Source organism: Oculina patagonica, chromosome 4, assembly GCF_052425735.1.
Source record: "Oculina patagonica isolate OP01 chromosome 4, crgOcupat, whole genome shotgun sequence".
In the NCBI taxonomy this organism is placed as follows: Eukaryota; Metazoa; Cnidaria; class Anthozoa; order Scleractinia; family Oculinidae; genus Oculina; species Oculina patagonica.
Genome location: NC_135761.1, coordinates 51,354,331 through 51,370,848, shown reverse-complemented (window position 1 = coordinate 51,370,848; position 16,518 = coordinate 51,354,331). Strand labels below are relative to the sequence as shown.

General features: G+C 38.5%; 1 protein-coding gene across 2 annotated transcripts in view; it reads left to right on the top strand.

Annotated features, from left to right (window-relative positions):
* LOC144650486 (uncharacterized) overlaps nucleotides 1–16,518 on the top strand; it is a 142,405-nt gene that overhangs the window by 46,321 nt on the left and 79,566 nt on the right. For both annotated transcript variants that reach the window (XR_013570125.1, XM_078510167.1), the window contains 13 exons: nucleotides 760–893; nucleotides 1,429–1,681; nucleotides 1,879–1,945; nucleotides 2,953–3,276; nucleotides 3,956–4,125; nucleotides 6,038–6,138; nucleotides 6,561–6,725; nucleotides 8,013–8,232; nucleotides 8,946–9,088; nucleotides 9,891–10,066; nucleotides 10,871–11,118; nucleotides 12,113–12,264; nucleotides 12,356–12,418. Coding sequence is in view for 1 of the 2 variants with exons in the window: in XM_078510167.1 (XP_078366293.1) it covers nucleotides 760–893; nucleotides 1,429–1,681; nucleotides 1,879–1,945; nucleotides 2,953–3,276; nucleotides 3,956–4,125; nucleotides 6,038–6,138; nucleotides 6,561–6,725; nucleotides 8,013–8,232; nucleotides 8,946–9,088; nucleotides 9,891–10,066; nucleotides 10,871–11,118; nucleotides 12,113–12,264; nucleotides 12,356–12,418 (2,216 nt within the window). In the remaining variant the exon portion in view is untranslated. The remainder of the gene's footprint in view (nucleotides 1–759; nucleotides 894–1,428; nucleotides 1,682–1,878; nucleotides 1,946–2,952; nucleotides 3,277–3,955; nucleotides 4,126–6,037; nucleotides 6,139–6,560; nucleotides 6,726–8,012; nucleotides 8,233–8,945; nucleotides 9,089–9,890; nucleotides 10,067–10,870; nucleotides 11,119–12,112; nucleotides 12,265–12,355; nucleotides 12,419–16,518) is intronic.

The following is a 16,518-nucleotide window of genomic DNA, read 5'->3' as shown; positions in this document are numbered from 1 at the left end:
CAATTTGTATGAAAGTGCCATTTACAATGCTCGAAAATCATCCTTGTTTGTTACCGTAATGATTCGATTTAGCGCCCGGGGCGCTTATTTACTTTTGGCACCTTAAGGGAGGGCGCTTATTTGAGACAGGGCGCTTATTTGAGACAAGGCGCTTATTTGGGAGAGGGCGCTTATTTATCTTTTTGCGAAACAACCAAATGTTCAAAACAAAATTTTAATATATAAAATAGCTAACAGTAACATAAACTGTAGCAGTAACACATTGTTGAAAGTTCAGTTACTTTTACAAGAATTGTTTATTTTAGAAGTACTGAAATATATATACATGTACGGTACAGTGAATGTTCATGAGTTTATCTTTTCGACGTCGACGACTTCAGTAGGGGCAGTTATTCACAATAGGGGCGCTTTTTAGAATAGGAGCGCGTATGAGAATGGGGGCACTTATTAGAATGGGGGCGCTTATTAGAATGGGGGCGCTTATTGGAATAGGGGCGCTTATTAACAAAAACGCATTCAAAAGAGGGCGCTTATTCGGAAGAGGGCGCTTATTGGAAGGAGGGCGCTAAATCGAATTATTACAGTATGTGGCCGTGATTTTGCCAATGAAAGACGTTTGCTCTGCCAATTTAAAATTTAGAGTTCTTAATTAACAAAAATAAATAGAATTTCCTAAAATACCGTGACCTAGCCCCTTTAATTGTACCTAGTAAGTTGTCAGCCTAACCACTATTTCTTTTTCCATTCCCATCTTGTTAGCACCTGTCAACATATCTGCATCAGCCCCTGGTGACTTTCAGCTGCGAGTGGACTGGGACAGACCTGCAGCGCTTTATCCACCTTATGTAGTGGACTCGAACACCACCATTGTGGATACATGGACTATAACAGATGTAATTTTACTTCTTTCTTGAATTAAACCCTGATCTTAGCAAGACATGCTGTTATCAAAACAAAAATTATTTCATTGTTGAAGTCCGTATTACGAGGTTTATACAGCTCTTTGAAGTCCTGGACTGGAAAGCCCTCGAAAGGAGATGTTGTATTGACTGTTTGAAAGTCCTGGAAATCTGCAAGTCAAGTGACCAAAAATAGTTACTAGGTTCACCGATGATTTGTAGGCAGCATAGCCTAGTGGTATGGTCGCTGAATCTGCCACTAGATTGATTTGTCTTCGGTGGTCCTGAATTCAACTCCTCCATGCTTCGTAAATAGCTAACTGGTCAGCCTCCTGCCAGTTGGAAATTAACAAGTTTCTGTTCGATTTATAATATTTGTTTCATTATTATTTTTACAGTGTCCCCAATTAGCACAGCTGTGCTAAATACATACTAGACCCTAAATAAAGTGATTTTTTTTTATTATTAACTCACAATTTAAGATTTTTTCAAATGCCTTTCTAAAATTATTGTTTTGTCTTAACGACAGGTCATAAGTGTGAACTACAGTGCGACATGTGACAGTGCAGATGCAGCCTCACTCTTCGGCACAAGCCAAAGCGAGTTTTTCCTGTTTAAACAGGCTGACGGTGTCCAAGCTGGTATTGACTATGTATGCCATGTGACCATGACAGTAACAGCCTATAATGGCACAAACTTACCTAGTGATGAACTTGGATTCATTGAAACACAAACAAGCCCCAAAAGTGAGAAAACAAGTATCACTACACTGGAGGGAAAGGGTAAGACTTTGTTGCAGATTTTATTTAGTAAATAAAATACTTCTTTTATTTTTTCCCCCTAATTTAAAATGTGGTTATTTTTTAAGCTTAATTACACCCCCCAGTGGCTGATCTTTTATAGTCTGTAAACAGAGAATATACTGATGCTTTTATTGTAAAATGGTTCAGGTTACTTATCTTTTTTTCTGTTTTTATAGCTCCTGTGACAAATGTTTCGCAAAACAGCTCCAACTACTACTTGGACATTACCTATTACGATTTCCAGTAAGTAATTCACTCATTGAAAATGTGTTACATTAGTGTAAGCAACTGTTGCGCTACATCAGTAGACATTTTTGTCGATGAAAATTATGACACTTTTGACTTGTCTCTCTTGACTTTTACTTTTCACACATAGCCAATATTAAACTTTGCTAAACAACTAAAATTGGAAGCAGTTTTTTTCGACAGTTGGTCATCGGAGAATGCTGACTAAAATTTCCCCATGGCGGACGAAATTACAGCCATAGGCGGACTTTATGTCACGCCAATTTCCTTCTTTTTACGTATCAGTGGCTATATGTCAGTTTGCAGATGAATTTAAAACTGCCTTGGGCGAATTGGTCTTCCTTATCCGCCTCTTAGAACTCTGGAATGTGCTTTTGTGTCATGACAGTTAGAAATCACATGTAAGAAAGCCTGCAGAAATTGCGTTAATAAGCTACTGCACTGTTGTCGCAAAACGGCCGATTTGGATAAATTTCAGGTCAGGTCTCAGTACGGGAATGGAATGTTTGTGTAGTAGTTAAAGAAAATAAAGCTCCAACGTCCAACTTGTTGGCTCATCCGACTAAAATGGTGAATAAATCGGACCTGTGTGCCCTGAAAATAATTTATGGAGCAAAAATAATTGTTAATAAGGAACAAGCAAGTTGATTACCAGAGTTTTCTTATTCTAATGTACAATCAAAGGGTGCTTAACATTTATTTAAACTACTGGACATTTGGATTTGCAAACTTATTGGAAATCCATTTTGGGAGTGGGTACTTCTGGTGGAACTTCTCTTCTCCTGCTGAAAGAGAACACCAGAAATATCCATACCATTTGCACATTTCTCCAGCTTCTTTTTCTCTTTTCGCAGTCACACTGTCTTTTAACAGTGTAAATGTCAATCGCAACTTCTTTCAGCTGCTCTGCTGATTTGAGGAGAATTGTCGGGTTGGCTTTTTAATCCAGGTGACAGTAAGTAAGGGATTCAAGGGTTATTAACACATTCATATTTTCTGTTCAGGTTTTCCGATGGTGATTTTACTGGTCTTGGTGCATGGAGGAATGACCTTTACCGGGACCCTCAGTATGTACACAGTCCTTTTGGCAGCTGGTTGGCAATATCAAACAACCCCACCGGTGATAGTTTTTCTCAGTGGTTCAGAAGTGATTCGGTTAGAAACATACATTACGATGAGAAGTTGGAGTTGGGGATACAATTAGAGACAGATTCTAATGGAAATCCAGTGTTTCGTTATTTTAATGACAAGTTTTTCCCAGTTGATGGCCGTGGATTTGGAGCAGAAGGACAGCGAGACTGTTTCACTAATGCTCTTAGAAATTATGGGTATGTATCATGCCTTAAATAATTTTTGTATGACGTACTTAATCATATTAGCGTGTGATGCAACTATAATTAATAATGTTAATCATAAACATCATCATCATCATCATCATCGTCATCATTTTTTAAAACCGTTTTTAGTTAAGCTTTACAAAAGATAAAACATTCGTCACTTTCAGTTCAGTTTGGAGGTTGTTCCAGTCTTTTGCAGCCTGATAAACGAATGTTTGTTTGCCCCAATTGGTTCAGGAAAAAGACAAACGAAGATCGTCAGAGCGCCTTGTGTGGACCTTAGAAAATACTCTAGGCCTTACCACCGCTTGTATATAACAGCGAGAATTTCATTAGCACGGGAGGAGTGCAATTTTAAAGTGAAGTGTTGTATCTTTAGGAGTCAACGTTGTGGAATAAACCAGTTTGTTGCTGTAACCAGTTATCTCGATTTTTGTCTGGGAACAACCAACCTGCTCTTCCACAATACTCGTAACAGCCTCTCCCCAGTTGATTGTGTAAATGTGGAGCATTTTTTGGGTGGAGCAGCGGGGGCAGCAATTTTGCTTTTTGGCTTCCGTTACAGAATCCTAGATTAGCTCTGGTTGCATTGGCCAGTTCGCCTACTAGATGCTGGACTTTACTTTACCTACTGTCTTGCTCAGCTATATATGCTGTTTTCTCTCTGTAGATTCACCGCAGCAGTACGCACAGCTTTTAACTTCTCTGGCAACGAAATACTGACATTCTCTGGCGGTGAGGAGCTGTGGGTGTACATTGACAAGACACTTGTGGTGCAGATATTCACTGATCCATCAGACACTGATATTCCATGTCGCACTATCAGTTTGGCAAACGCTGGTAAGTTGAAGTGTGCTATTTATAAAATGTTAGAAAAATAGATGGCGAGCAGAAAGCTGTTGATGACAAATTGAATGGTAATGTCAAGAAGGCACTGACACGAAGATGTGTTAATCAATGAAGATATAATCTGACTCTTATTTGCTGCTCACATGTTGTAAGAAGGCAAAAAGACAATACAAACCAGATGTTATATTGATGGGAACTTTGCAATATTGTAGTGCAATCTTCTTATATTTATGACAGTTTGCTTGTCGCCACTTGCAACTTTCAATTCAAATTGGCCCGAGCAAGTTGTCAAGTTCCGCTTTCATTTTTCCCGTAGTAAACATAATAATTCAACCTCTGTTTAAAAAAATATGATCCACTGCTTATCAACAGACTGCGAGAAATAAGCGACAGGCTTAGTTGAAATTGCCAAACTTGCAATTAAAATTAAAAAATTCAAATTTGCTCCGCAAGTTACAGCTTACGTTTGTAATTTTGAAGCGTAATTCCTAGTTTAGCACTGTAAACTAAGCCTGTCGCTTATTTCTTGTTTTTTTCTTAATGAACAGTCGAATAAGGAGCAATTATTTTCTGTTTCTTTAAATCAAATGTGGTATAACCTCGTTTTACACGGCAAAATGAAAACCGGAGTTTGGCAAGTTACTCGTGAAGTTGAATTGAAATTTGAAAGTTGCGACGAGCAAACTGTCAATCAATATTGGAACATTGCGCCGCAACATTGCAGAGTTCCCATCAAAAGAATATCGAGTTCGACTGTAAATTTGCAACTGGTCACGGTATTGTGGATTTGAAAGATTAGCCACCCAGAAACTTGGATTTTTGTCGTACGCCTTCTCGATTCCATTAACTTCTTTAAAAAATTTGACGTATTCAATAGTGTGGACCACTCTCTATGGAATACAACAAACAAAGTAAAGATTCTTAAAACGTATGTTATTTTAAGTTTGACTTTTAGGCTGACAGTCAGGTCACGTCTTGTAGTGTTGTTATTATTTGTGGGAGTCATTTTTACCGAATGTTAACAAGATTTTGTTTGTGACCTTGAGTTCACTCACTCGCACACTCCATTCTAATATCAAACCGAAATCAATTTATGCGTTAAACGTGCTGAGAGAAAGGTCCTTTATTCAGCCATGTCAATCAGAAACAAATTATTTTCCAACCTCGTTTCCAGGGTCTCTTACAGGAAACAAAGTTGTTTATTCACATAAGAAGTTTTCTGAGTGCGAAAGAGGATCAAAGATCATCATCGTGACACCTTATTCTGGTGGTAAAAAAGAATAGAACTCGCGCTACGAAGCGTCAGAGCACAAGCTATTAAATACTCATTCACGCAAGAAAACATTCAAAGGCAAATGAAGTGAGATTGTGACATTACTGATTGCAGCTATAAGCTACATGCAATTACTCTTGCCATGTGACGTGTTTTAGTAAACGTTTCAGGCCACTGATAGAGACGACATCCACGGGGCATGTTTTTGTTTCGCGTCTCGTCATCTCGTGTCACGTCATCCGTTTTCATCTTTTTGAGTCCAGCAGAAACCCAAAGTGCTCGGGTACATCTTTCTCTCAAACTTTTATCCGCTGCTCAAAGTAACGCTATGCGTGCTTAACTTAATGCTAAAGAGAATCAAAGGTTACACTTCAATTTGGTGGTGAAAAAAATAGAACTCGCGCTACGAATTATTAATGACGCAACTCCCATGGAGAAATTTTAACATTCAAATACAAATGAAGTGAAATTTTTTCATTATTGGACGCTTATTTGGAAAAAAAGCGAAGGTCGGCAGTTTCATCAAATTACCATGAGGTTACTCAAAGAGCCTATGATTATAAAGAATGAACGTATATTTTATTTAATGTACTTTCAAAAAACTTATCTGCCATGTGTTTCTGTTTTTAGCAAGTAACGAATCTATAGTTCCTGAAGGTGGTTCTGTTGTTGGTGGAAAATGCCAAGTGACTGGCTCAGTGCCAGCAGAGACAATAAACTTATCTCTTAAGGTAATAAAGAAATGTCTCTTGGTTTTATTTTCTGATTCAGTCGTAGTCTAATCCGCTCTAATTTATTCTAGTAAGCCTATTTAAGTTGTCTACCTCCGCAGTTTTATTAAATTGCAAAAATTTGGTACAAAAAAAAACAAAACAAAACAAAGTGGCCTATTTAGTATAAGAAATGTTAACAAATTTTTCTGAATTCGCAAAATTTAGTGTTACCAAACATTTCTCTCGAAAAAAAATAGCAAAATAAAGTTGTTACAAAAATTTCATGTAATAAGGTTGTCTAGGCTAGGCTAGTCTGGTCTAGTCTAGTCTAGTCTAGTCTAGTCTAGTCTAGTCTAGTCTAGTCTAGTCTAGTCTAGTCTAGTCCCCTAGTCTAGCCATTCTCGCATTCTAACAACAAATTGTGTCAATGTTTATTGTAGGTTAATGAACCATACCGTTTGGATGTGTTTATTGCTGAGAGATTCCGTTGTACATCACACATTTTGTTCCAGTCAAGTGGTGTGACGTTTCTGTTGGATGATCCTCGGCCTCTTGACTATTTTGCTGTAATAAGTGAGAATGCGTATATTGGCTCTATTGTCCAGGTGAGGCATATGGCCGATAAGTACTATGACGTGAAATGATGGTAAATGTGAAGCTTTGTGAAGTGATTATGACCTGTTGGCTAGGTCACGAACGTGGCACAATCGGATAATAAACCCAGAGTCGGTCCAAAGAGTTCGACCCTGTGATCTCCGATTGGTATGCGAAAGATCATAGGTTCGAACTCTGTGGGGGAACTCTATATTTTTTTTTAACGATTGCCTCATACTGGGAACATAGTCAATTATCATTTTATCGAGTAATATAACAGCTCCATCCAAAACATGCATCTTTAAAATATTTTGGTTTTTACTGCATGAACGAAACGACATGACACGATATGAAAACTGAAAATGTGTAATACTCTTTTACTTGTTCTACGTGACCTGAGAGAATTTAATCAGTATCAGCTTATCAAGTACGACAAGTAGATTATGAAGAGTTTGTCTATTTCCCAAACCACAACGTGGGCATGATCAGCAAGCCACCATCTGCAATAGGGTGTCAAAACTACTACCTTATTCTTACTAATTTTCGCGTGTATTTAATTTCGCGAAATTCGGCTCCGAGTATTAATTTTCGCGATTGCAAGAAAAAAAAAGCAAAAGTGTATTAAACTTCGCGATTTTTGTCAGTGTTTTACTAATCAGTCGTTAAGACTAAGGAACTACTGGGAATATACAAAGGTCTGGCTCAATGTAACTACAAGAAACTTGCAAATGGAAACTTTGGTGAGTGTACGAAAGAGGTTTTGGCCAATTCACAAGCTGAAGAAAACAGTAATTAGAGGAAGGATGCTTGTCGAAAAGTAAACAAGACGGAAAGATACTTTCAAGGGCAGAAAGTTGAAGTTCTAAACATTTACAATTTTTGTATTAATTTTCGCGTGTGTAAATTTCGCGAAATGTTTTTTTCGCACGTATTAAATTTCGCGATTATTTTGAAATCGCGAAAATCGCGAAAATTAGTACTCGCGAAAATTAGTAAGAATAAGGTACTACACACCAGATTGGGCCCACCCTGTCTTAAGTCCTGAAGTAGTTTTGCCATGTTTGCAGATGGTGACTCCACTATCAATTATGGCACGCTGATAGTTTGTCTAGAGAAAACAATACAGGAACTGTTTGTACCCCGGTTGTGAGTGATTCAGTGCATTACATCGCATTACATGCCTTTTTTGTCATTGTCAAATTTAATATCTTTGCCTTTTGTCTTACAACGGTCTTATGGTAAAAACAAAAACATGAGATGACTAGATTCACTAATCACTTGCTTTTTGTGTCCCTTAGTCTTTTAGCGTGGCAGACGCATTCTCGGCTGGGCCATATGATGTAGACATCCTTGAAGGAAATGCACAAGACAGGTTTGAAGTAAAAGACGGAGTGTACACAACACCCTCTCCCCCTGTCACACCAGCCCCACCCACCTTCATCCTTGATGGAGAGACGATTGTATTGTGTCCAAATGCTACTGATGACCCAGTGGATCCAATACCTGATGTCAATTCAGGTAAAACAATATGATTAAACAAACCTTGCTTTTGAATGTTTTTGATGAACCACCAAGCATCGAAAAACATCATTTACTCTTGGTGTCTTGGTGGAATTTATTGTTCTATGAAGACTTGTGATTCTTCACTGTGTTACACCTGAAAATAACTCAATTCAAAAATTCGAAACTACTTCTTTCCAAACTTATTTTTATTGCATCAACATAAAACAAGTGGCACCAAATGAATGTACTGGCCACGCACTTGAGTTTCGCCTGCCGTTAATCACCTAGTACAGCATAACTAATAGTACTTTAGAAGGTTCTGTTTGATGGCACACACTAAGGGTTTGTTTTCAAAGACAAGAAAGTTAAGACCACTTTGCACAGCATAATAAACAGTACTGCATAAAAATGGTACTGGATAGCTTTCATTTAAATGGTCACACATTAGGGTTTCTTCAAAGTCAAAAAGTAAAAGGACAAACTCATCAGGTCTTGATTGTGCACACATGATGTCTAAGTAAACAGTTGGAACCCAGGACTAGCAGAGTGTAAGTGGTCATCAGAGAGACTGTAATTGGTGTGTGACATTTTGCCAGCCTTAGCAGACGCCATCTTCACATTCAAGTAAAGAATTTCCCATCCAGTCTTCGGTTGTTGACAGGTATTTGTGTGGGTGGATTGCGTTGTTTTCTTATAAAAAAAAAAGATTATTCTGTTTTATTGCATAGGCATTCAGTCGTTTTCTATTGGCACAACTACAGCTGCCCTTACACTCAAAGCTCTACTAGATTTTGAATACACCACGTCGTATCTGCTATACCTGAGAATTACTGATACTGCCAATGGGTGGACAGGGAATATCACAATCAAGGTAAATCATTGTTTTGTTATTATTTTTTAGATTGAACGCATGGCAAGTCATATTTGTAGCTGTCGATTGATTTCCGTATTTATTCGATTTAGCGACCAACCTAGAATAAGCGCCCACCCTGTAGGTAGGAAAAGTTAATAAGCGCCCACCCCAGAAAGCTCGCTATTGACAACGAGATTGAAATTGACGACTAAAGTACTACTAAGAGAAGACCGAGATTTCTTGTATTTTAAAGAAACTTTCAATGAACAGTTAAAATTCTGCTTTGGTACATCTTCACGTTTTGTTATCATTTATTGTTTTGTCGCAAAATAAACTTACATTGTACTACTTGCTGAAAATGGTGGAAGTTTAACAAGCGCCCAGCCTCGTATAAACGCCCACTCTCAAGGTCCAAAAATTATCGAATAAATATGGTACTAGTATTTTCACAACCTTGTGTTGTGGATTGCCTTAATGTTTCAGTTAAGTTCGTAGTTCGTTTCCACATACATCTACGACCTTAGCCATCCTTATTTCTTTTTGGTTTATTATTGTCTCTTTGTTGTTTTTCTTCCTGAGTAAACTAATATTATGAGTTTTTCTTAGTTTAGAGGTAATCTTGTACGCCACAATTGGTGGAAGTTTAACATATCGCCTGGATGCATCTTCAGTGTAAAAACCTACAAAACTCACCAATGACCTTAAACAAAGATATCAAAAAGCTCAGATCAATTAAGAGCAGAAAGACAATAGCTCCAAAGCAAGGAAAGACTTCACAGGTTTTTATACCGGGGTAATCCCCTTTGTTTTTAATTTGCAGATCATTGTTGAAGATTACAACGATCATTGTCCATTCTTGCAAGAAGTCAATATAAACCTGGACTTGGAGCCAATCCCGCCCCTCCGGAGCGCAGCGTTCTTCACTGCTGTAGCCACTGACAAAGACAGCGGTTTGAATGGTCAGATCGAATACAAGGCCAGTGACCCAGAGAGAATGTACGTTAAGTGATACACCTAGCACATTAGAGTTGACCCGAATCCTTGGGGTTCATACCTTATTATAGGAAATAGATGTACACGATACATGTTATTAACGCGAATTTCAAAAATTCGCGTTTATTTTATTGATGGAAACACGTTTACTATAAACATTTAACCAGAGATTTTCTTAAACTCGCGTCAATTTTGTTCGCATTGTTAAAATGCTTCGTTATATTCCTATAATGGTTTATGGCCAAACGAAGGCTTCCATCGGATTTTTATCTGTAATTCAAACCAAGGTTGAATTTTATAATGAGGCCTTACAATTGTGTGGAAATGTTTTTAGCTTGATGTACCAAGTGTGGGTAGTTTAGTTTTGACAACAATGTTTATGAAACGTTATCTAAATTTCAAATTATTGGCCCTTACATGTCAAACGTTAACCCGAACTCTCCTTTTGAATGCCGTTCTTTGTTCTTGAAAGGAATTAAGGCTTACGAGTTTAGTTGTTACAGCCTTCACGGGAGGCCTAGTTTGACCGCTGCTATAAATTTCTTGTTTTTATTTCTTGTCATTGTTATTATTGTTGTTGTTTAAACAGTACCTAGCAATGAAGGTCGTCAAAAATTTCGGAGCATTCTCCCATCTTTTTCCAAAGTTTCCCCGCCATTTTTTTTTTTTGTATCTTTGTGTTTTATCTCCCTATTCTGGGCACTTTCTTTGGTTCCCGGCAGCAATTTTTTGCTGCTTTGCATAAACATTCGTTATCATTATTTTACCACGGTTTTCGTTTATGGTCTTATCCTACTTTTTTTCTAGCCCCCATATCAATGCCACAAAGTTCTATGTCCAAAATGGCAGTGAGGTAGTATGGAGTAATAAAACTGTCAAATGGACATACAACTACTACATATTTGCTGTGGATGGTGGCTCGCCTAAGCGTGGTGACCGCATTCCTCTGAGCATCACATTTGATGTGACCTGTGAGACGACAGGAGCTGTTGTGGCTGATCCTAACACTGGAGAGGTGTTCTTTAGAGCTCCTGGACTCACAGGCTCTGAATATCGTAAGCAATATACATAATAATCTTTTAACCTGAGCTTTGTATACCAATAAGAGGCGTGGTGGCCTAATGGTTAGCGCGCTTGACTCCAAGTCGAAAGGCACGGGTTGGAGTCCTGGCCGGCGCGGCATTGTGTTCTTTGGCAAGACACTTTACTCTCAAAGTGCCTCTCTCCACCCAGGTGTATAAATGCGTACCGGCGAATTTACCGCTGGGGGGTAATTCCTGGGATGGACTGGCATTCCATCCAGGGGGAATAGCAATACTCTCAGTCGCTTAATGCTAAGGAAACCGGGATAAGCTCCGGCTGTATGGGCCACTTGGCTCGGACACAGACTTAACCTTTTTACTTTACCTTGTGTACCTATTGTGCAGTGTAATGAGTATTGTAACCTAGCAAATAAAATAATAAAACAAGACACCTTTTGATTGCTCTATAGCCTTCAATTTTATCCTTACTTAAAAGAAATCTGGTTTCGTGCAATGCTTATCTATAGATTAGGTTTCCAGTTCTCATTTAGTGCTGGCGAAAAACATTAGGTATTGGAGAAGCATTAAAAAACAGACGTACAAGGTTTCCAAAACGTCCACTCATTTTATCAAAGTTAAGACACCCAGAAAACTAAAACCTCGTTTATCGTATGACAAAAAGAAGACATCAGTGGAATAAGCATTAAAGTTTAAATAACAAACTGAGTGAAAGCAAAATAATTAAAAAAAATGTTGAGCTCCTTCGTCGGCTACGTGGCAAAAAAAAACGTTTTTCTTGCACTCTGCGAGTGCTTCATTATCAGTACAAGAGTCTTTGGCTGGATTTTTCAGTTGTCTATCGAGTGGAAAAATACAGACGTCTTTGTACCCAGGCTTCCAATGTGAATTGAATTATAAGCTCACCAGCAATAGGATACATGTTGATGCTTTGGCATGTGTTTTTTCCCGTCATGTTAAAATGTGCGGACAATACCATGAATGCAATAATTGTTTTTCTCATTTTCAGCATTAAACTCGACTACCAAACCAAGGTGTCGTGGCTGTACGACTGGATTCTACTGTGTTGGTGATGGAACTGAAAAACGATGCGGAGTCGACTCACCAACTGAATTTTCATTTGGATCCGCTGCAAACTGTTCACCGTGTCCAGAGGGATGGGTGAGTGAAGAAGTGAAATTTCTGAAGTCAAGTCAAGTGCAGTTTAAATTGCAACAAGTCTAATGCGGTTTTTTTTTTTGCTTGTATTCAGCTCTGTGTGAACGGCACCGCTCTTCCTTGTCCAGACAGTACCTATGTCAAATGCAATTCAACGGTAAGTAGAATCATTCAGCCATCAATATAGCTAATCCTAGCAGTATGCGGACAGTTTGTCGCATTACCGTACCCAAATTCGCAAGTAGCCAATCAGAAGCGCGATCTACTGTCCTGATATCCTACGATATCAAGTCACTGACCTGATATGCCACCATATCACGGTCACTTTGAAGTAAAGAAGTGTTACTGTACGATGAATTGAAAAGAGGTTTACCAATAAAACAGAACTTCTTAATTTAAATTTAGCGGTGTTTAGCGGTCGTAAAAAGAGAAAAACGTTCCCGCCAAAACTAAACTTGAGCGCGCTCGCCAATTGCGCGATGTTTGCCGATGAGTACTGAGACATTACATACATACATACATACATACATACATGGTTTATTTGATAAAGCAGGTTACAAAATAATTGGCAAGACGTTAAGTCCTGATGTGGACCTGCACTATCTAAAATAATAAATTACACTAAGATCCTATATAATACATGATCCAAAATTTATTTACAATATCTGAATAAATAATGATAGGTAAAATAGATGAATTAATAACAATATACAGTAAAAAGATAAATAAATGAATAAATTAAAAATATATGAAGTCCAGAGATTTGTTAGAAACGCAGCAGGACGCTTTAGTGAAACTGATAGATTTTAAGAGACTCTTATTTGCCTTAAGTTTTTTCTTGAAAGAATCAAGGTTAGAGCAAGACTTGATGTCATCGGGAAGGAGATTCCAAGATAGTGCAGCACGATGTTTAAAAGAAGATCTTCCCACTTCTGTTCTTGGTCTATCAACCTCAACATTTAAGGATTTTCTAAAGTTATAAGTAGACTCGGGTTTCACTAGTAAGTCCTTTAGAGGATCGATGCTATTTCCATGGTAAATATTGTGCGTAATAACTAGAAGTCTCTTAATGTAAAATGAAACAATTGGGTTCCAATATGAAGCGTTCCTGATGTAATCACTATGGATGTAATGCGGTAGACTATTAATAATTCTTGTTGCTCTCAAATGAATTCGGTCTATATCATCTAACAAAGCTGGAGAACAAGATCCCCAGACTGCAATACCATATAGGACACTGGGGATGATTGTTTTATAATAAATAGTTTCCAAGACTGGTTTTGGTAGGAACTTTATCCGTTTTAAGACTGCGACTTTGTTACTGAAGGACTTACAAACGTTCCCGATGTGTTCATACCATGATAGCTTGTTGTCGATTGTTAACCCAAGACATTTGGATGATTGTTTGTACTCAATAGTGCTACTGCCGTAAGTCAAACGTCGCAGGGGACCAATAAAGCTCTGTCTTGAAATTATCAGGGCTTCCGTCTTCGATTCGTGGGCTATTAATCTGTTAGACTGACACCAGGTGTATACCTGGTCTAAAATGGATTGCAGTGTCAGGATGATATTGTCGATGTCCTTGCCAATTGTGTAAATTGTGGTATCATCAGCAAACATGAATACATTACCACTTGTTATCGATTCAGGAAGGTCGTTTACGAAGATTGAAAATAATTTGGGCCCTAATATTGAGCCTTGGGGGACTCCAAACGTAATGGTTTTGGGCTCGGACTGATATTCTGATAATTGGACAAACTGCTTACGTGCAGACATATAATCATCAAGCCAGGAAAGCAGGTCACCTGATACACCAATGGCTTTTAGCTTTTCTTGTAGGATAGTATGGTTCACAGTGTCAAAAGCTTTCCGAAAATCGATAAAAAGGACACCCACTTTCTGGCCCTTGTCCAGTGCATTTCTCCAAGTCTCTGTTAAATGAAGTAAAAGGCTCTCGGTTGAATAATTTTTTCGAAATCCCCATTGGTTGTTGCATAATAAACCTTGTGTATCCATATGGTTGTTTAAGGTGTCGCTCACAATATCTTCCAAGATTTTTCCTGGGATACTGAGAAGGGAGATAGGTCTGTAGTTGTTTGCGTCTGTTGGTGATCCTTTCTTAAATATGGGATTGACACGTGATAATTTCCAGCTGGAGGGGAAAGATGCATCTCTCACACTCTTCGTAAAAATCGGTAATAGACTGTGGATGACAGAGTCGCCAATTATAGAGAGGTCCCTTGGAGAAACATGGTCAGGACCGGTAGCCTTCTTGGGGTTAGCAGCCTTTATCAGTTTGTTTTTTACCAGTTCCCAGTTCAAGTAAGTATAGTCTCTGGTAGGTGTAATTCTAGTGATAAAGGTGTTTAGGGATGAGAGGTCCAAAGGATCGAGTTGCTTAGTGAGGTCTTCACTGACATTCACAAAGAAGTCATTGAAATACTCAGCCTTCTTTAGGTCATGGGTTAATATCACCCCGTCGTGGTTGCGATCGCAGATTGGACCGATGCTTTTGGCTTTGTGTTTTCTTAAAACTTGGTTAGTCAATTTCCAAAATTCATTAGGGTTGGTAGCTTCTTGAAATAAATTATGCCAGTAAGCAGCTTCAGCACTCTTAAATAGCTTTTTCACCTCTAGTCTCTTCTGCTTGTAGAGACTCCATAATTCAGGATTACCTGTTGACTTTGCCTTTATTAAGAGTTTGTATCTCTTGTTCATTTCTTTTCTAATGGAGGTGTCAATCCATGGAAGAGATTTAACTCTTATCCGAACATCTCGTGGGGGTAGGTGGTGAAGTAGGATTTCATCGTATAAGTATTGCCAAGCATCCACGCTGTCATCAATATCATCGAATAATCCAGTTATATGCCATGGGGCCTGATCGAAGTCGCTCCTAAATTGCTTAGTGTCTAACGATTTATAGTTCTTGGTTGAGATAACTTTGGGTTTTGGATTACTCCTTGCAACTTTAAAGACAGCGAATATTAGGTGGTGATCGGAGATGCCCAAGTCGATGGAACCAGAGGTTTGGATTTTAGAAGGTTGACTTGTTATCACGAGGTCGATAAGCGACTTTGAGGTGGCAGTAATACGGGTTGGACTGTTTATGATGTTTTTTAAACCATAACTACATAGGATCCTTCGTAAGCGTTTTCCATATTCGGACTCGGCGTTGCTGGGTTTGTGCAGCATATCACAGTTGAGGTCACCAACTAGGATTATATTTTTCCTCTTTAGCCAGATATTAGCAATCAAGTCCCTAAAAGGTTCAAAAAAGGAGGAGTCATTAGGTGGTCTGTAGACACAGCCAACAAGGAAGGATTGAGATCTCATGGTGACGTTTAGCCATGTTGCTTCCATGTTTGATCTTTCCCAAGAAAGAGCAGGGTGTACAGTAAGATCTTCTTTGAAATATATCAAAACATTCAGACTGAATCGGAATTTCTAAATTTTTCGCTTAATTTTGATTTTGAAAATTTAGAGAATGAAACTCTAAACAAACGAGTGAAAAATAAGGCAGAAGAAGAACTTGGTAAAAGTGTTGAAGACCTAGTCAACACAATTTGCAGTACGTACCTTGCAAGCATGGCATCAACAGAGCGATAAATATAACCGGAGTTTGGGCTGAATTTGGGTACGGTAAATACCTAATCGTACCTTTTTGGTACGCTTCGGCTGCATATCAGGCTCGTTTGGTCTCGCCATGGGTATTTTGGCTCGACTGCGTCTCGCCAAAATACGAACCATGGCTTGACCAAACTCGCCTGATATGCCGCCGAAGCGTACCAAAAAGGTACGATTAGGTATAATTAGAACCTAGTTGTATGGCCTAACTCCTACGTGTCTCTTGTAGTTCAGTTAGGTTCAAAAGGTCTCGTTTTGGGAGAACTCATTTTTTTCCGAGACCTTGTGTCACTGACTGAATAACATCTCTTATTCGTTGAACTCAAATAAAGAACCTATTTGAGTTTTGAACCTATTTGAAACCTGTCTTTATTTATTATCGTTGTATTCCAAAAAGAAATACTTCGAACTCCCCTCAAGAGGGAAGAAATGTAGTCTATCACTTTTTTTTTTAAATTCACTGCTTTAAATTTCGACTGACTCGTTGTACATGACTTTAAACAGGAACGCGACCTAAACCTCGAACGTTGATTAAATTTATGCACCCCTGGCGCCACGCGACAGGCACGTGAACGCTGGTGGAGAATTTAAGTTTTTTCCTGACATGTTCAAGATTTCATGGCAGCGGCTAAC